Raw genomic sequence first — 21,729 nt, 5'->3', positions numbered from 1 at the left:
GTAAAAGAATAATTTTTTGTGTGCAATTTGTTAGGATTTAAACATTTGCCTTTCTGGGTTTTTATTTTACATGCAATTGATGAAAGTTTTAATTCTCGGAGAAATACAAATGTATTAGGTCTTGTAACTATCACTTTTGTGTCTCATGTTACACAGCCCGATTTCAGAAATCGATCAAAAAATTCAACAGCACGACAACTCGAACTTGAATCATTCATCGAATTGATTCCTATTTGAATGTGTTGTATCTACGATTTTGTATTACGTTGCCATACAATTTGGCAATAATGGATAGTGTATCATGATCAATCAAACTACAAACATGAAGCATGATGTTGTAATTAACTTGACTAAACGTAGTTCGATAAAACAACGAAAACGTGAATCAATTAGAAAAATAAAACAACGTGACTTTGAGAAACAGTGAAAGTGCAGCATAGATAGCTGAGTTGGAAAAAATAAAAGAAATATATATATATATATATATATAAAGGATTATTTTAGGAATAACGAGTTAAAACAGAGCTCAATTAAAAAATACCTTTTTTTTCAGAAAATCACAGATTGTAAATCAGTCCATTATGTTCATTGATTTTGTTCCAATTCAAATCACAGAAAGGAACTGAAATACTTAAAACAGGAATGTCAAATACCTTCACCTAAATACAATGATTTAGCAAGTTGACCACCAATAATCTGCACACAACACGAATCCGAGAAATACAAACTTCGGAAGTGAGTGAAAAATCACCTGGTCAATTAATTTAATAAGTTTAGGGATTAGTATTCTGAAAGAGGATTGAAGTATTTAAAAACTAATAAAGGGGGTAAAATTCTATACATCGAATAACAGTCAACCCTAAACCCTAGTTTTGAAGATCAATATATTTGTTGTTTTTATCATGCAAAACGCATTGAAAGCCAAAGTTGTTGATCATGTTTACAGCAACTTTAAAAGCATGCTTGTTCAAAGACATAAGCTATAATCAAACCAAACAGAAAAATTAAATCTATTTCTAACGACAACAACCATAATTTCCTACAAAAAATAACATATCTCAACAGATTTGTTGGGAAACGATTCATAGTCATATTTTAGAAGGATAAAAAAATTGAGCATTTGATTCACAGGGTCAGGATAACAACAAATAATAGGGTAATGAGCAAAAATGGGCAAAATGCATACAGTTTGATTTTTGCAAAGAAGATATAACACTAAAAGACCAACACAACATGACGAAAAAGAGAAATGAAGAGGAAGTGGTATTATCAGACAGTGAACAAAGCAGCACAAAATATCAGCTTTTTCTTTCCCAATTTAATAATTTAAAAACAAATCTTGCACTCCTAACTAAAAGTTGTAGAACCGAACAAAAAACAAAGCAGGAAAAAACATATATTTTGTGCTGCCAGCTGGGAAAAATCCTCATCAATGCTTGCACAGATAGCTTCCAGCTGGAACCAAATATCTGAAACCAACCGTAAGTTGAGGCGTCCCTTCCTGCCTCACCGTTTCTCTAAGCAAAGCTCACCGAGAAAAAACAAAACCCAAATTCCAAGCAGCCATACATATTGCTTTGCTCATCCTACCCATCCCTCTCTCCTCCAATTTTTCCTTCCAGAGTCCTCATCTCTCTTCTCTCTAGCATCCCACGGCCTATCCTCTCTTCTCTCTGCCATCAGACGACTCATCCTCTCTCTCTCTTCTCCATATCACACGACACCTCCCCTCTCTTCTCACTGGCATCGTTGCAGGCTAGGCCTTCCCGTGTCGGCCATCCATCCCAAAAACCCCTCTTTTCTCTCTTGCCGAGTCAAACATGAAATGCAGCCAACAGCTTAAAGAGGCTTTTAAGCCTCAATGGCAACTTTGTAAATTAAGTGAAAGTGGGTTAAAAGCATCCAAGTGGCTATCTTGTAAACAAACTGAAATTCAGGTACAATGAACAGTAAAGAACAGTGCCAATTGCAATGCTTTCTTTAGACTAAAGTAATAGTGGGTGGGGAGATAACATTTTAATTTTTTTAACCTTTTATAGTGGATGGGGAAATAAAACAACGCGATCTAGCAGCTCTCTTATGATTATAATTACAAACTTAAAAGGGTAATTATATTTTATATAGGGTCCATAGTTTTGTTATTTTCCAAATTTCCCCCTCATTATTCCCATCATTCGATGTAAGACGACTTTTCGATTTCCCCCAAAAACTGTGGATGCATACAATGTCGTTTCAAGAGACGTACTTGATTTTTTTACGTCATGTCATCCTTTTGACAATTCTTTAGATTGGATACAACATGTCGCTTATTTTCAGAGTAAAATAAGTTCGAATAAATCTGAACAAACATAGTTATGACTAATTTTTTTGTTTCAAATGATTGTGTTAGTGTGTTAAATTGTTTATTCTTAGGGGAAAGAGAGGTCGGTCCAAAACCTTTTAGTAAGGGTCATCTCCAATGCAAATTCCTCTAAATTTTTGGTCGAATGTAGATGACCAATAAATGAGAATTTAGAATTTGAGTCTAAGAAACTTCTTGAAGATGGTATATAGTAGAACCGAATAGCCATGGTTTTGGGTATTTGCCAGACTAAGATGGAGGATCTAAATTCTGGGAATAGTGATGTTTCGAAAGCTTTCAATGATTGAAAAAATGTTTCAATTCATTGGAATGAATATTCAAGTGGAAAGTAATAGACTTTTATTAGGACAATTGGTAACTTTGTTAAAAAGGCTTCCGGCTGCCCATCGTTCCAGTTGTAGCTGTAATCTTTTTCAATGATAAGAGTATATTATGCAACGTTTGTTCTTTAATTTATCTATAAATACTTTCACTAAAAGAAATATATAGAAGTAACTAATTAACTAACTAGATTTGATGAAACATAGCATTAGTGAGAGGTTGCAGACAACTAAACCTCAAACAGAATAAACAATTGTTGACATTTGAAAAACCTACGACAAATATGAGAAAGCTACTAATTAGTGTGTGTGTGTGTGTATATTCTCGTTACATGACAATTTTTTCACATCACTTAATACGACTGGTACATGCTTGATCATCAATGGTGCTAGTACTGCCTCCACATAATTCTACTGTAGGATTAATGACGGGATTAGGATACTTAAAACCATGAGTTTTGTAATATTTATTGAAGTGGAGATTGCAGAGAACTACAAGGAGGAAGGTGACGACATAGATAAACAAGGCAGCATATTTGAACCACAAAGGAAATGGGATGGAGATGGATATGAAGAAGGATGTGACCCCAAAGAAGAGGCCAAGTTGATGGAAAATCAGGGCAATTGTTATTCCGGCGGGACAGTAGCTGAAGTGAATAAACTTGCTTACCAAGATACAAGTGAAGGCAAGTAAGATTGAGAGTCCGAGAAAGTAAAAGATTACAGGGAGATGGAGCTGGCTGGAGGGACCTTGGAAGGGGAGAACTGTTATTCCAATTGCCGCTGTAAAGCAAAACGCTACAATTATTGTTGCCCAGTCTAAATTGTTGTTGTCGTACTTATTGTTAGTCGTCCTCCCGTCTGCAACTTCTTGCCTTGCGGCTTCTAGGTCACGATCTGAATCGCGATCTCGATCGATGAGACCAATTATCAGAAGTTTGAGCCGTTGGGTTGGCGTTACTGTAACTGCAAGGAGAAAAGGCTTTAAGTATTGATCCCAAGCAGTATTAACAACATAACTCATTTTATTTTGCACAAAGGTAGGTAGAGATGGAGATATATCGGGAGGTAGATGTACTTGATGATGATATGGTTTGTGAGATTTGATGGTTTGAATGGAAGTGGTATTTGAATGCTCAGGAAATGGTTTGCATGCAGATATATAGAAAGACAAATGGAGAGAAATGGCAGATGTTTGCGTAGAGAGAGAAATGGCAGATGTCGTAGCAGAGAGACAAATGGTGGTAGAGAGAGGAGAGAGAAATGGGAGTACATAGAGGAGAGAGATGGTAGATGTCTTCATTGTCTTGGAGAGATGGAGAGGGAAATGGCAGTAGAGAGAGGAGAGAGAAATGGCAGATGTCTTGGAGAGGTGGAGAGAGAAATGGTAAGTAGAGGAGGGAAAGCGGAAAGAGAAATGGATGAAGGGAGGGAGATGGAGGAAAGAAAATGAGGAGAGAGGAGGAAAAGAAGTAGAGAGAGGAAATAGTACAGAGAAATGGAGGAAAGAAAATGAGGAGAAAGGAGGAAAGAGAAATGGTAGTGGAGAGAGGAAAGAGGACAGAGAAATGGAGGAAAGAAAAGAAGGAGAGAGAATAAGAAAAGAGAAATTGTAGTAGCGTAATGGAGGAAAGAAATGGAGGAAAGAAAAGGAGGAGAGAGAATGAGGAAAGAGAAATTGTAGTAGCGTAATGGAGGAAAGATAAATGGTAGTAGAGAGAGGAAAGAGAAATGGTAGCGTTATTCGCCAATATATGGTAGTAGACAGGAAAGAGAAATGGTGGTAAATAGATGGAGGAAAGAAAAGGAGGAAAGAGAAATGGTAGTGTTATTCGCCAATATGTGGTAGCAGAGAGAGGAGAGAGAAATGGAGGAAAGAAAAGGATGAAAGAGAAATAATAGTAGTCAATGGTAGTGGTATTTGCCAATATCTTGGTCATCTGACTAAGATCTGGTTTGGTACTGAGGTGATTCTGAAAAAAGCTGCTATCAAAAAAAGCTGGGAGCTATTTTTGTGTTTGGTAAACACTCAGCTTTAGCTTTTTTTCACAGTTTTGGATGAAAAAAAGCCAAAAACAAGAAGCTGCAAAACCTAGATTTGAAAAACCGGCTTTTTTTCACATCTGTTTTACATAAAAGTTTACCAAACACTCTAATACTGTTTTTTTTTTTTCAAAAGCACTTTTACAAAAAAGTTTACCAAACACTCTGCTGCTTTATTTCACAGCTGCTTATTCTCACAGCACAGCAGAAGTAGTTTTTTTTCAAAGCACAGCAATACCAAACCAGCCCTAAGGAGCATCACGTTGGCTTTGAAGCATCTGCATGGTACTGGCATTTTGGGATTGGGAGAGAGAATTGCTACTTCTGTGGTTATTGAAATTGGGTATGATTATACCATTTGATAGTGGAGAGAGGAAAGAGAAATGGTAGTAGTCTGGGAATAGTAGTGGAGAAATATAATAGAGAGAGGAAAGAGAAATGGTAGTAGTCTGGGAATAGTAGTGGAGAAATATAATAGAGAGAGGAAAGATAAATGGTAGGAGTCTGGGAATTGTAATGGAAATAGAAATGGTAGTAGAGAGAGGAGAGACAAATGGACACGTCTTGGAGATGAGAAATTTTTTCTTGTGATCGGAACATGGATGTGATCAGAACACGGGTGGTATAACACATATTTTTATATAAGTAGTGGAAAATTGTATTTTTTTAAGTTATTAACTTTTCAACACACATATTTCATCATTTATATAATGATACGTGATGTACCATTTCATGTTACAAGCACATTGAAAAATCTATCCTTGAAGAGAGGAAAGAGAGATGGAAAAATCTATCCTTGAAGAGAGGAGAGAGAAGTGGAAGTTGTATGGGAACTTACCTAGTAATTTGAAAAAAGCAAATTCTATATTTAAGTAGTACAGATCACTTTGATGCATGGCATTCACATGTCATGGAATCTTGACATTGGATATTGTAGTGAGTCAGCCGTTTTGACATGAATATGAATTCTCTTTTTAGCCTATTATGCAATTATCATGAAGGATAAAATGTATTAAAATTTTAATCAATACACCATTATGATATACAGAGAATTTGAAGAAATCAAATAGCCCTCAAATTACATACGCGTAAGCCATGATTAGGGTTCTTGCTCATACCCTAGACATTTTGTCATGTGAATCACTCTTGGTTCATTTGGATGGTAGATGCATTTTCTTTGATCAAACTTCATTCAAACAAAAAAATATTTAATCGCTTCACTTTAAATATGGATCTATTCGGTGAGGCAGATTTGGAAATTAAGATTTGCATTTATTCATTCACACAGAAAATGACAAATCATACATATACGTAAATATATACTTTGAGGTTACATTTAATATTTGCCGGCTCCAATCATATACATAAATATATGATTTGTGGCAGGGGCGGTCCAGAGATTTTTGAGGCCCGAGGCAAATCCAAAAAATATGCCCCACTTCATATAAAAAAATTATTTGTTTTTACACGTAAGATAATGATAAAATTATATTTATAAAAGCACTTCAAACTTAGTAATTTAGAAACACGACAAAACTAATTTATTATGTATAGAGAAGGAAACCCAAAAACTTCAGACTTACAAGTAGATAGATTATGAGTTTTGTCTTCCATCTGAACTTTTAAAGTGTTTTTGTATAAATCGTGAGTATGATTTGCAAATTTGGTCTAAAAATTTAGTCTTTGTATTACCTTTTGTTGAAGATTAGACTTGAATTGAAACGAATGTTAAAAAAATAGACCTGCATAGTTGCTAGCTAGTAATTAAAAATAAATTAACAACCAAACAAAAATTCGTAAAAATTAAAAAAAATAAACATGCACATAGCATTTCAAACTTAGGACCTCTCGTTAATTTTAAATACAAAAATCATTGCTTCTAATTAAACTTCTAATCATTTAGCCAAATTTTATAAATTTATACTGTTATGAAAAGAAATTTGTAAAAATTGGAATTCAAATATGCACACATGATGTTTTGAACCCAATACCTCCTCATTAATTTCAAATAACAAAATCATCAGATCTAGTTAACTTTCTTTATCATTAAACCAAATTTTATAAATTTGTACTCCTATGAAAACGTATATAATATGCCACACTAATAATTTTGGTACCCCTAATTTTTTTGGGTCCTGGACGGTCGTCCTGCCCGTACTGGGCCTGGTCTAGCCCTGAGTAGTGGAGAAGGGTTGTTGATTTTAAACATATGATTAAACACCACCCATGAACATAATTAATCATTTATATAACGATGCAGTATGCATTAGAGATACTGAATTTACAAACTTGAACTCCAAACACAATTAACAAGACCTCAAATCACTTCACTTATGAAGGCCAGTTTCTCTACCAACCAGACCACGCAGACACCAAACCACTAATCCCAAGAGTGACTACATGATTACAGAACGGATTAGGCTCGATTCGGATGACCAAATCCGCAACATAACCCCTACTGCCATTAATCTCATCATTCTATCACCCCTAATCGTCCTCAAACTCTCGCTCTTCGTCTCCGCATACTTGTCCTCCAAGGCAGCAACCTTCTTCTCTGCCTCCACACCCTCTTCCAGCGCAATGAAATCCAAAACAATGAAGAACAAGTACCCGAACGACTCACCAAACGCTGATATAAAGCTCATCTTTCACGCCAGATTCAGGCTCAGAGTCCCGATTCTGGACAGCCAGAGAAAATGGTCGAAAAAGAAGTAGACCTTCTCCCCTGTATTAGCAAGAACAGCTAGGAACCGAAGCGTATGGGTTGATACAGGGTTGATACAGGGCTTCTTCTCAACGCATTGACTCCCGTGAGAAACCGGCCCGTTCGAAAGGCCTTCCGGCTAAGCCCGGAGGCAACTTCCCACTGCTTGGCTCGCTGCGCGATTTCGGGGCTTTTGGCCTCGGCGTGCCAGTGCGCAAGCTTGGAGACGTACTGGAAGGTTTTGACAAGCTCGTCGATGCTATCTCTCTTTGGCAGGAAGATAACAAGTTTGTCAGCTGTGTCGTTCATGATTGAAAGTTTGTGTAGCAGATGGTTTGGTTGTGGTTGGCAGTGAAGAAGTACGAATCGCGCTGGCTCAGAGAATTTGGGATTGGATTAGTAGAAGAAACGGGGTTAAGGAGCACCACAGAAGTTGGAGGATTTTGGATAATAGCATACAAGCGTCTGTGGTTGGACTACATGTCATGCAACTCGCTACCAGTAGTTTTTGTGTCATCTGTTTTCTTTGTATAATTTTCTAACAGTAGGCTTTCTTGTCTGTAGCAGACAACATTCCAATGCTTGTTATCTCCACACAAGTAGAACAATAATATTTATTTTTTCTTATAAATAAGAGATTTTATGTTTGATTCACGTGAACTACTTGTGCTAAGTTTGATATCTGATTATATATGACCTATTTATTGTATAATTTACTGACGTTGTCCAATTTTCACTCTACTTAGAACTTATTCATATCTTAACCTTTTAAAATATAGTATCGTAATATGTAAAGAAAAATTATTAAGAGCATCTTTAAAAAAAATGTCACATGTAGCATTTTAACATTTAAAAATTTTGATCACCATCCGATATGTCAAAATACGACTATTTAATAATCAATAATAAATATTTACAGAGCAAAAGTAATAATATGAAGGGTAAGAAAATATTTAATAGTCAATTAAAAAATAATTTGAAGTTGCTATCAATTTGGCAACCAGGGTGATGACAGTCAGTTCGCGTCATGCCACATCAGAATTGATTCTTCGATTGAAAACAATATTACTATCTTTTTTTTAACATTAATTCTGATTTATACCTTTTGACATCTTGGCATATCAGTATTAAAGTCACTCTTATTCATGACATACATCTGAAGTTGTAACAACATGTGACTAAGTGCACTAAAATACTCGTGATTGCAATGGGCTTGAGTTTAGCAAAATTAACTAATCACAGTGTGGTCATTTAGTACTACAATTTAGTCGTATTCTACCTTCATGTGTAATTGAGAAATATTAAATCGTATTCAAATCAAATTATTATAATTAGTTCACATGATTCTTAGTTTATTCAGGAAAATCTAATTGCAGTGTGCTCAACCACACGGCATGACAAATGCATGGTCTGTTCCAAGGGGTATCGTCTCTTAGGCTCTTAACATTGCGCCCAAACAGAACACAAGTGCAAAATAACCCTGTCAAGCCTGAAGAGGTAACAAAAGGCACGGGCATGGTGTTATGAGTAGACCGTGTTTTTATGAGGCAAGCTCGGCGGGAAGCCAAATCCCCCAACAAAGAAAAAGTACCTTACTTAATGGAAACCAAAGGTAGTTCCCATAAACTCAATACCATATCGCTGTACGAGAATCGAAAAGATATTTTCCATATCAACTTACAACTTTCTCTATCTTCAGCACAGCCAAAAATTCAGGTTGTCCAAGGCTCATCTCCAGGGGGCTGATAGCTCTCGGGTAAAGGCTGTTCGCATTCGTTACAATCCTCCAACGGAAACAACGTCACATGTAAAATTCACAAATTCATCACCATCTACCCCATAAACCTACACTACAAATGTAATTTATCAACCACATTCAAGTTGTAGCCAAAACCATGTACTCATTTTTCTTCGAAAGCTACGAAAATCTTAGATCTGAAAAATGCTTTGATGTACCAAAGAGGGTTTAATCACGACTTCAAAAATCTGATTGCCCCTTATCCCAGAAATGGCATTATACAAAAAAATACCTGAAAATTCCACACCATAAGAAAAAAAAATAAAGATCAACTAATTTCCTCAATCCCCCAAAGACCTTCTAATCAGAAATACATAAAAAAAAAAAAAAGGTAAAATTCAACAATCCAAACCAAATCCCACCAACACAAGTTTGAACCGAAACGCAATTCATACAAAATCGTACAGGAAAACAAATGGGATATTAGCTGCGGAGTTTTCAGAGCAAACCCATGTCAAATTAATAGATATTTCAACGAATCCGACTAGAGAGAGGGAGAGAGAGATTCCTGGGGAACTTCGATGGGCTGATTGAGCTCGCCGGGCTTAATGTCCTCGGCTGGCGCTTGATCCTTCGTCAGCTTCACATACCGCGAGTGCGCAGTTCCGTCCGCCATCCGATCTGGTCTGGTCTCTCCGGCACCGCTTTCTCTCTGTTTGGTTGGTGGGAAAACCCGGACTGGCCGAGGGTAGATTTACGCGGGTCAACTTTTTTTCTTGTAACGCTTATTTAGGCCCTTCCGATGTAAGAACTCGTCCAGGCCGAGTCTCCCCCTTAGTCGTCTCTCGCTCACTTCCGCTTCGGCTTTCAGATTGTTTGGATTGCTGCCGACCCGGAGACTTGAGAAAATACTTAAAATTGTTACTTTTACAGAATGTATGACCTTTTAAATTTGGCTTATTATATTAGTACTCTATTGAATAAACCTCACATACTTAATACATTTCATATTTATTTTTTCACTTAAAAATTATCTTAATATACCCAACATACTTTCCTATAATTCCAACACACCCCACATTTTCAATATACACCTTATATTTTGTATGTACATCTCACATTTTCTATACATCCCGTATTTCTCAAATTTTATAACACTCATTTTTAATTTTCAGGAACTGAATCTACCTAATTGAACGTTTAATTTGCTGAAAGATTTCAAATCATAAAGTGGCAAGGCGTAGAGTCATGGGAGGGGTTTCATTTTGTATCTGGACACTCAGAATACATGTGTCGACCTTCAACTCCACAGTATCTACATGACGTGTTAAAAGCATGCAGCCTATCATGGCCGCAAAACGCTTTGCCCCGAGGGTGGCGACCCTTACAGCAGAATGGACAAGTATTATAATCATGGCCGCATTTCTCAGTCCAACAAAAAATGCAATTATTATACTTGTAGATGAAAGTTGGAGTCTTCCACAACCTTTTTTTCTTCTTCAAGTTGGAGTTGACTCAGAGTGCCTTTAACAACCCTTGTTTTTTCTTTTTCTTCTTCTTCAAGTTGGGATCGACTCAGAGAGTCTTCAACAACCCATTTGTCAAAAGCAATTTTTCTCAATCAACATATTTGTAATTTTATTGGTTAGGGTTTTGTTTTGTTCAACAATAGAGGGTGTGAGGGTTTTCATAGTTGAAAAGATAAATAATATGCTAAAAATGATTTGGGATGTATTTAGAAATATTTTTTTTTAACCTAATAAGGTCAAAATTGTCATTGTATAGTGGGGTAAATAAGTCATTTAATATTAAATTTTAATGCGGGGTGCCAATATAAAAAGCCTTAAATTTTATGATAATTATAATAAAAATTTGATATGAAAGTATAGTATATTTTTATAGTAACGTTTTTCCAAAAAATAAATAAATAAAATAAGGATCGATTGTCTTTTTACTGCCATTTACAACCATCTTTATCATTTCAACTTCGTCAGTCCACGCCCCACGTCATGAACCGCCGTCCGAAACAGAAGGCGGATAAACTCGATTGGGTTCAACGACTACAAGACAAAAGTTAACTTGCAAAAAAATGGAGCGGCGGAGGGGGACGGGGAGGCTAGCTTCACTATTTTTATAGTGCTTAGTCCAAGTAAAGCTAATCCAACTTAGTCATGAAGCTAATTCAATTCTAATTAAGAAGATGAAAGAAACGGGGCTTCACGGTTAAGAGTAAAAGAGGAGGATTTTAGTCATTAAGGGTATATTAGTACTTTTATATCAACTTTTGATTATAATTATAATTATCATAAACTTAAAAGGGTAATTATATTCCATATAGGGTCCATAGTTTTGTTATTTTCCAAATTTCCCTCTCAGTATTCCCATCATTTGATCTAACACGACTTTTTTATTTCCCCCGAAAATTGTGGCTGCATACAATGTTGTTTCAAGAGACGGACTTGGTTTTTTTAAGTCATGTCGTCCTTTTGACAACTATTTAGATTGAATACAACATGTCGCTCGTTTTCAAAGTAAAGTAAGTCCGAATAAATCTGAACAAACATTGTTATGACTAATTTTTTTGTTACAAATGATAGTGTTAGTGTGTTAAATTAGTTATTCTCAGGGGAGAGAAAGGTCAGTCCAAAACCTTTTAGTAAGGGTCATCTCCAACGCAAATTCCTCTAAATTTTTGGTCGAATGTAGATGACCAATATATGAGAATTTAGAATTTGAGTCTAAGAAACTTCTTTAAGATGGTATATAATAGAACTGAATAGCCATGGTTTTGGGTATTTGCCAGACTAAGATGGAGGATCTAAATTCCGGAATAGTGATGTTTCGAAAGCTTTTCAATGATTGAAAAAATGTTTTAGTTCACTGGAATGAATATTCAAGGGGAAAGTAATAGACTTTTATTAGGACAATTGGTAAGTTTGTTAAAGGGCTTCCGGCTGCCCATCATTCCAGTTGTAGTTGTAATCTTCTTCAATGATAGGAGTATATTATGCAACGTTTGTTCTTTAAGTTATCTATAAATATGTTCACTAATAGCATTAGTGAGAGGCTGCAGACAACTAAACCCCAATCAGAATAAACAATAGTTGACATTTGAAAAACCTACGACAAATATGAGAAAGCTACTAGTACTGCAGTACACTAATTAGTGTGTGTGTATATAACACACACTAATTACATGACAGTTTTTTCTCGTCACTCAATACAAATGATACATGCTTGATCTTCGATGGTGCTAGTACTGCCTCCACATGATTCTACTGCAGGGTCAATGGCAGGGTTAGGATACTTAAAACCATGAGTTTTGTAATATTTATTGAAGTGAAGATTGCAGAGAACTACAAGGAGGAAGGTGACGATGTAGATAGACATGGTAGCACATTTGAACCACAAAGGAAATGGGATGGAGATGGATATAAAGAAGGCTGTGACTCCAAAGAAGAGGCCAAGTTGATGGAAAATCGGGGCAATTGTTATTCTAGCGAAACAGTAGCTAAAATGAATAAACTTGTTTACCAAGATACAAGTGAAGGCAAGTAAGATTGAGAGCCCAAGAAAATAAAAGATTACAGGAAGATGGAGGTGGCCAGTGGGACCTTGGAATGGGAGAAATGCTATTTCAATCGCCGCAGTAAAGCAGAACACTACGATTATTGTTGCCCAGTCTAAGTTGTTGTCGTACTTATTGTTAGTCCTTCCATCTGCAACTTCTTGCCTTGCGGCTTCTAGGTCACGATTGGAATCGCGATTTCGATCGATGGGAGTCATGGGACCAATTATCAGAAGCTTGAGCCGTTGGGTTGGGGTTACTGTAACTTCAAGGAGAAAAGGCATTAAGTACTGATCCCCAGCAGTATTAACAACAGAACTCATTTTATTCTGCACAAAGGTAGGTAGAGATGGAGATATATCGGGAGGTAGAGGTACTTGATGATGATATGGTTTGTGAGATTTGATGGTTTGAATGGAAGTGGTATTTGAATGCTCAGGAAATGGTTTGCATGCAGATATATAGACAGGCAAAGAGAGAGAAATGGCAGATGTCATGGTAGTAGAGAGAGGAGAGAGAAGAGAGGAGAGAGAAATGGGAGATGTCTCGGAGATATAGAGGGATAAATAGTAGCAGAGAGAGGAGAGAGAAATGGGAGATGTCTTGGAGACATAGAGGGATAAATGGTAGTAGAGACAGGAATCAGGAGATGTCTTGGAGATATAGAGAGATGAGGAGAGCGAAATGGGAGAATCAGGAGATGCCTTGCAAAGAGGAGAGAGGAGAGGGGAATGGTAGATGTCTAGGAACTTACCTAGTAATTTGAAAAAAATTCTATATTTAATTAATAAGGGAGATGCCTTGCAGAGAGGAGAGAGGAGAGAGGAGAGAGGAGAGAGAAATGGTAGATGTCTAGGAACTTACCTAGTAGTTTGAAAAAAATTCTATATTTAATTAATAAGGGTCACTTTGATGCATGGCATTGGCATGTCTTGGAATCTTGACACTGGAGTGTGGTTTGATTTTGTGTGGTTTTAAGTTAAATCGAAACTAAAATCGTAAGTTTTTGTGATTTGGTGCGGTGCGATGCGGTTTTGATATTAAAACCAAAATGAAACCAAATCATTTGGTTCGGTTTGGTTTTGTTTTAAACGGTTTTGGTGCGGTTTTATTGTTTGAAAAAGCTTTTATGGTTATCTAGTTGTATCTCATTTCATTTCCTTTTATATACACTTCAATTCTCTTATATGAATAATATTTACGGTTTGTTTTTCATTTTGCATGTCTTGTATGTTTGTCGGATTCTTCAAATATTGACTGAAACATAAAATAAAAGTAAGCAACAACAATAATTAACAATAGTTAAAAAAAAATTTTTGCATATCCTGGCTGTGTTGCCTTGTACCAGAAATTATATCTAGCTTTCTCTAGATCGTGTCATCTGATAAATTTTCTTGTTATTTTCTTTACTTTTTCTTTGCTTTTCAAGACACTTTTGGCAATTTGGAGCTTAAATTAATCACGAGCATGTGTGCCCCATGTTGGTTTCTCCGGCACCCCCTTCTCTCTGTTTGGTTGGTGGGAAAACCCGGACTGGCCGAAAGTAGACTTACGCGGGTCAAATTTTTTTTTCTTGTAACGCTTATTTAGGTCCTTCCAATGTATGAACTCGTTGCTGCCGAGTCTCCCATTAGTCGCTCTCGCTCACTTACGTTTCGGCCTTCAAATTTTTTTGGATTGCTGCCGGGCCGGAGATTTGAGAAAATAATTAAAATTTGGATGTGGACATTTACATAATGTATCACCTTTTAAATTTTATGATAATCATAATTAAAAGTTGATTTGAAAGTATAGCATATTTTTATAGTAAGGTCTTTCAAAAAAATAAATAAATAAAATACGGATGGAATGTCTTTTTACTGCCATTTACAACCATCTTTGTCTTTTCAACTTCGTCAGTCCACGCCCCACGTCGTGAACAATCGTCCGAAGCAAAAGGCGGATAAACTTGATCGAGTTCGACGACTACAAGACAAAAGTCGACTTGCAAAAAAATGAAGCGGTGGAGGCAGACAGGGAGGCTGTCTTCACTATTTTTATAGTGCTTAGTACAAGTAAAGCTAATCCAACTTAGTCATGAAGCTAATACAATCCTAATTAGGAAGATGAAAGAAACAAGGCTTCACAGTTAAGAGTAAAAGAGGAATTTTAGTTATTAAGGGTATATTAGTACTTTCATATCAACTTTTGATTATAATTATCGTAAACTTAAAAGGGTAATTATATTCTATATAGGGTCCATGCGTAGTTTTGTTATTTTTCAAATTTCCCCATCACTATTCCCATCATTTGATGTAATACGACTTTTCGATTTCCCACGAAAACTGTGGCTCGTTTCAAGAGACGTACTTGGTTTCTTTACGTCATGTCGTCCTTTTGACGACTATTTAGATTGGATACAACGTGTCGCTTATTTTTGGATTAAAATAAGTCTGAATAAATTTGAACAAATATAGTTATGATTATTTTTTTTATTACAAATGATAACGTTAATGAGTTAAATTGTTTATTCTTAGAGGGAGAGAGGTCGGTCCAAAACCTCTTAGTAAGGGTCATCTCAAATGCAAATTCCTCTAAATTTTTGGTCAAATGTAGATGACCAATATATGAGAGTTTAGAATTTGAGTCTAAGAAATTTTTTTTTTATTTTTAATTAAAAGGTGATCAGTTGTTGGCTTCATCATGGCAGTCCACCCTTTCAGAGGCCTAAGAAACTCCTTGAAGATGGTATATGGTAGAAGAGAAGGGTTGTTGATTTTAAACATCTGATTAAACACCATCCATGAACATAATTAATCTTTTATATAATGACGCAGTATGCATTAGAGATACTGAATTAACAAACTTGAACTCCAAACATAATTAACAAGAGCTTAATCACTTCACTTATGAAGGCCAGTTTCTGTACCAACCAGACCACGCAGACACCAAACCACTAATCCCAAGAGTGACTGCATGATTACAGAACGGATTAGGCTCGATATCCGCAATTCCGATGACCAAATCCGCAACATTAGCCGCTACTGCCATTAATCTCATCACTCTATCACCCCTAATCTTCCTCAAACTCTCGCTCTTCGTCTCTGCAGACGTGTCCTCCAAGGCAGCAACCTTCTCTGCCTCCACACCCTCTTTCAGTGCAATGAAATCCAAAACGATGAAGAAAACGTACCCGAACGACTCACCAAACGCTGATATAAAGCTCATCTTTTGCGCCAGATTCGGGCTCAGAGTCCCGATTCTGGACAGCCAGAGAAAATGGTCGAAAAAGAAGTAGACCATCTCCCCTGCATTAGCAAGAACAGCTAGGAACCGAAGCGTAGGGGTTGATCCAGGGCTTCTTCTTAACGCATTGAATCCCGTGAGAAACCGACCCGTTCGAAAGGCCTTCCGGCTAAGCCCGGAGGCAACTTCCCACTGCTTGGCTCGCTGTGCGATTTCGGGGTTTTTGGCCTCGGCGTGCCAGTGCGCAATCTTGGAGATGTATTGGAAGGTTTTGACAAGCTTGTCAATGCCGTCTCTCTTTGCCAGGAAGATAACAAGTTTGTCAACTGTGTCGTTCATGATTGAAAATATGTGTTGCGCACAGATGGTTTGGTTGTGGTTGGCGATGAAGAACTATGACTCGCGCAAGCTCGATTGGAGATTTTGGGATTGGATTAGTAGAAGAAAAGAGATTAAGGAGCACCACAGAAGTTGCAGGATTTTGGATAATAGCATACAAGCTTCTGTGGTTGGACTACGTGTCATGCGACTCGCTACCAGTAGTTTTTGTGTCATCTGTTTTCTTTGTATAATTCTCTAACAGTAGGCTTTCTTGTCTTTAGCTGACAACATTCCAATGCTTGTTATCTCCACACAAGTAAAACAATAGTATTTATTTTTTTCTTGTAAACACTTTATATTTGATTTACGTGAACGACAACGACGTATAATAATTGTGTTGACTTTGATGCAAAAGCATACAGGAAAACAAATGGGATATTAGCTGCGGAGTTTTCAGAGCAAACCCATGTCAAATTAATAGATATTTCAACGAATCCGACTAGAGAGAGGGAGAGAGAGAAACCTGAGGAACTTCGATGTGCTGATTGAGCTCGCCGGCGCTTGATCATTCATCAGCTTCACGTACCGCGAGTGCGCAGTTCCGACCGCCATCCGATCTGGTCTGGTCTCTCCGGCACCGCTTTCTCTCCGTTTGGTTGGTGGGAAAACCCGGACACGCCGAGAGTAGATTTACGCGGGTCAACTTTTTTTTCTTGTAACGCTTATTTAGATCCTTTCAATGTATGAACTCGTTGCTGCCGAGTCTCCCTTTAGTCGTCTCTCGCTCACTTCCGCTTCGACCCTCAGATTTGTTTGGATTGCTGCCGACCCGGAGATTGAGAAATAATTCAAATTTGGACTTTTACAGAATGTATCACCTTTTAAAATTAGCTTATTATATTAACACCTTACAAATTGTTAAATAAATCCTACATACTTAATACATTATACATTTTTTTTCACTTAAAAATTATTTTAATACATCCTACATACTTTCTCATAATACCCCTACATCCCACATTCTCAATATACACCTTATATTTTGTACATACACCCCACATTTTCTATACACCTCACATTTTTCAAATCTTATAACACTCATTTTTAATTTTCAGGAACTGAATCTAACCATTTGAACATTTAATTTGCCAAAATATTTCAAATCATCTAAAAGTGGCAAGGCTGAGAGTCATGGGAGGGGTTTCATTTTGTTTCCAAACTGGGCACTCAAAGTACATGCGTTGACCCCCCACTCCACAATATCTACATGACATGTTAAAAGCATGCAATCTATAATGGCCGCAAAACGAACAAACCAATGGAAAAACTCCTGCCAACGCTAGCTAGTTACGTTTCTCAGTCCCACAAAAAATGCATTTATACTAGTAGACGAAAGTTGGAGAGTCTTCAACAGCCTTTTTTTCTTCTTCAAGTTGGACTTGACTCAGAGTGTCTTTAAAAACCCTTGTTTTTTTTTTTTTTAAACCTAATAAGGTCAAAATTGTCATTGCATAGTGGAGTAAATAAGTAATTTAATATTAAATTTTAATGTGGGGTGCTAATATAAAAAGCTTTAATTTTTATGATAATTATAATCAAAAGTTGATATGAAAGTATAGTAAATTTTTATAGTAAGGTTTTTCCAAAAAATAAATAAATAAAATAAGGATCAAATGTCTTTTTACTGCCATTTACAATCATCTTTGTCCTTTCAACTTCGTCAGTTCACGCCCCACGTCGTGAACAACCGTCTGAAACAGAAGGCGGATAAACTTGATTGGGTTCAACAACTACAAGACAAAAGTCGACTTGCAAAAAAATGGAGTGGCGAAGGCGGATAGGGAGGCTAGCTTCACTATTTATTTAGTGCTTAGTCCAAGTAAAGCTAATCCAACTTAGTCATGAAGCTGATTCAATTCTAATTAGAGGGATGAAAGAAACGGGGCTTCACGGTTAAGAGTAAAAGAGGAGGATTTTAGTCATTAAGGGTATATTAATACTTTCATATCAACTTTTAATTATAATTATCATAAACTTAAAAAGGTAATTATATTCTATATAGGGTCCATAGTTTTGTTATTTTCCAAATTTCCCCCTCACCTTTCCCATCATTCGATGTAACACGACTTTTCGATTTCCCCTAAAAACTGTGGCTGCATACGATATCGTTTCAAGAGACGTACATGGTTTTTTTACGTCATGTCGTCCTTTTGACAACTATTTAGATTGAATACAACATGTATCGCTCATGTTCAGAGTAAAATAAGTCCGAATAAATTTGAACAAACATAGTTATGACTAATTTTTTTGTTACAAATGACAGCGTTAGTGTGTTAAATTGTTTATTCTTAGGGGAGAGAGAGGTCGGTCCAAAATCTTTTATTAAGGGTCATCTCCAATGCAAATTCCTCTCAATTTTTGGTCGAACGTAGATGACCAATATATGAGAATTTAGAATTTTAGTCTAAGAAACTTCTCGAAGATGGTATATAGTAGAACCGAATAGCCATGGTTTTGGGTATTTGCCAGACTAAGATGGTGGATCTAAATTCCGGGAATAGTGATGTTTCGAAAGCTTTTCAATGATTTTGAAAGAAAAAAAATTCAGTTCATTGGAATGAATATTCAAGTGGAAAGTAATGGACTTTTATTAGGACAATTGGTAAGTTTGTTAAAGGGCTTCCGGCTGTCCATCATTTCAGTTGTAGCTGTAATCTTCTTCAATGATAGGGGCATATTATGCAACATTTGTTCTTTAATTTATCTATAAATACGTTCACTAAAAGAAATATATAGAAGTAACTATTAACTAACTAGATTTGATGAAACATAGCATTAGTAAGAGGCTGCAGACAACTAAACCCCAAACAGAATAAATAATAGTTGACATTTGAAAAACCTACGACAAATATGAGAAAGCTACTAGTACTGCAGTACACTAATTAGTGTGTGTGTATATAACACACACTAATTACATGACAGTTTTTTCTCGTCACTCAATATGATTGGTACATGCTTGATCATCAATGGTGCTAGTACTACCTCCGCATGATTCTGCTACAGGATTAATGGCGAGGTTAGGATACTTAAAACCATGAGTTTTGTAATATTTATTGAAGTGAAGATTGCAGAGAACTACAAGGAGGAAGGTGACAACGTAGATAGACATGGCAGCACATTTGAACCACAAAGGAAATGGGATGGAGATGGATATGAAAAAGGCTGTGACCCCAAAGAAGATGCCAAGTTGATGGAAATCGGGGCAATTGTTATTCTTACGGGACAGTAGTTGAAGTGAATAAACTTGCTTACCAGAATACAAGTGAAGGCAAGTAAAACTGAGAGTCCAAGAAAGTAAAAGGTTACAGGGAGATGGAGGTGGCCGGAGGGACCTTGGAATGGGAGAAATGCTATTCCAATCGTCATTGCAAAGCAAAACACTACGATTATTGTTGCCCAATGTAAGTTGTTGTTGTCATACTTATTGTTAGTACTCCCGTCTGCAACTTCTTGTCTTGCGGCTTCTAGGTCACGATCGGAATCGTGATCTCGATCGATGGGACCAATTATCAGAAGTTTGAGTTGTTGAGTTGGTGTTACTGTAACTGCAAGGAGAAAAGGCTTTAAGTACTGATCCCAAGCAGTATTAACAACAAAACTCATTTTATTATGCACAAAGGTAGGTAGAGATGGAGATATATCGGGAGGTCTACTTGATGATGATATGGTTTGTGAGATTTGATGGTTCGAATGGAAGTAGTATTTGAATGCTCAAGAAATGGTTTGCATGCAGATATATAGACAGGCAAAGAGAGAAATGGCAGATGTCTGGGTAGAGAGAGAAATGGCAGATGTCTTGGTAGAGAGAGAAATGATGGTAGAGAGATGAGAGAGAAATGATGGTAGAGAGGATAGAGATGAGAGATTTTTCAGTGTGATCATGAAACGGTACACAACATATTTCTATATAAATAGTGGGATATATGTGTTAAAAAGTTAATAACTTAAAAATTAAAATTTGTCATTACTTACGTAAAAATATATAATGTATTATCTGTGTTTCTATTACAACTAAAAATTTCTTGCAGTAAAGAGAGGAGTAAGGCGGTAGAGAGGGGAGAGAGGAGAGAGAAATGAGAGGAGAAAGGAGAAAGAAATTAGGGCGGAGGAGGGAGAAATGGTTGTAAAGAGAGGAGAGAGAAATGGTGGAGGAAACAACTTCAAAGATCAGCTGCTGCTGATGGCCTATCACACGTAGACATATCTCTGAGTTTTGATTAAAAAAAATTAAAATTTAGACATATGCTCACCTGTGATTGGATATTAGCAGCAGCGAAGTCTTGTTCAATGGTAGATGTCTGGGAATACTAATGGAGACACAGAGAGCGTAATGGTAGTAGAGAGAGAAGAGAGAAACGGTAGTAGAGAGAGACGAGGACGGAGCCACATGGGACCGCTAGGCCTAGGCCTATTCCGAAATGTACGTGAGTGTGTTTGTGTGTCTGCCACTCCTTACAGCTAGTACTGCAAATAGTGAGTGGAATTTGACTATACCATCTCCTCATGGGTGCGGAACTTCTGTTTGTCAACAACCTATATTGGTTTTTTTGAAACTGATAGCCTTTTCTTTCTTTTTCTCTTTTCAAAGCTAAACCATATAAAACCTAGTTTTATATATATATATATATATTTTTTTTTTTTAAGCTAAACCATATAAAAACTAGTTTCTTTTTCTATCAGTTCATAAAACCAAACTTATTTACCATATTAAAAGTAACTTCTTTTTGTGTCAGTTCATATAAAACAAAGGCAAAATCTCATAACAATAGTTTTGAGTTATGATCTTAAATTTTTCTTCGAATCTTCCTTTTATTTTATTTAAATTCTACTCTTATAATAGAATCATCTTAATACTAAATTCTTCATAAAAATTTTAAGGGCACATTACTCTTGTTTTATAAATTTTTTTCCACGCCAATGAAAAAAATTTAATTTTTTTATATGTCTTAAAGGCCTCTCCTAGAAGTAGTTTCTGGCTCTGCCATTGAAGAGAGAAGAGACAAATGGGAGTAGAGAGAGGACAGAGGAGAGAGAAGAGAGAAATGCTAGATGACTGGGAATAGTATGGAGACACGGGTAGAGAAATGGGAGATGACTTGGAGTTAGGAGAGAGGAGAGAGAAATGGGAGATGTTTGGGAACTTACCTAGTAATGTGAAAAAAGCAAATTCTATATTTAACTAGAAACATTTTTACTCATCATTATAAACTATGATGTATGTTCATTATTCTATTTATCAATGTTAAATATGTTTAAATTTCGAGATTTGTGTAGTGGATAGATACAAATCTCAAAATTTAAATACATCTAACGGTGATAAATAAGGTGGTGATCATTACCACCACTTGAGGGTGATATGCAAAAATGCGGTCACCTTGATGCATGGCA

The 21,729-nt window shown here is 36.5% G+C and overlaps 1 protein-coding gene, 1 long non-coding RNA gene and 1 pseudogene across 2 annotated transcripts; all 3 read right to left on the bottom strand.

The window, feature by feature from the left end:
- Nucleotides 1–6,952: 6,952 nt before the first annotated feature.
- Nucleotides 6,953–7,988, bottom strand: LOC103961948 (annotated as a pseudogene).
- Nucleotides 7,989–8,720: 732 nt separating this feature from the next.
- LOC125468834 lies at nt 8,721–10,131 on the bottom strand. The gene is made up of 2 exons (XR_007251194.1): nt 9,111–10,131; nt 8,721–8,918 (listed from the first exon to the last, which is right to left on the bottom strand). It is a non-coding gene; the product is annotated as an uncharacterized LOC125468834 (long non-coding RNA).
- A 5,387-nt stretch (nt 10,132–15,518) lies between these two features.
- Nucleotides 15,519–17,110, bottom strand: LOC103961950 (peroxisomal membrane protein 11B-like). Its single transcript, XM_009374599.3, has one exon. The coding sequence runs from the start codon at nt 16,297–16,299 to the stop codon at nt 15,622–15,624; it is 678 nt and encodes a 225-aa protein (XP_009372874.1). The 5' UTR covers nt 16,300–17,110; the 3' UTR covers nt 15,519–15,621.
- Nucleotides 17,111–21,729: the final 4,619 nt, after the last annotated feature.

Source organism: the organism of the source record quoted next, unplaced genomic scaffold, assembly GCF_019419815.1.
Source record: "Pyrus x bretschneideri cultivar Hongxiangsu unplaced genomic scaffold, Pyrus_bretschneideri_v1 Contig4, whole genome shotgun sequence".
Lineage (NCBI taxonomy): Eukaryota > Viridiplantae > Streptophyta > Magnoliopsida > Rosales > Rosaceae > Pyrus > Pyrus x bretschneideri.
The sequence above is the reverse complement of the archived record's forward strand: the minus strand, read 5'-3'. Positions and strand labels throughout refer to the sequence as shown.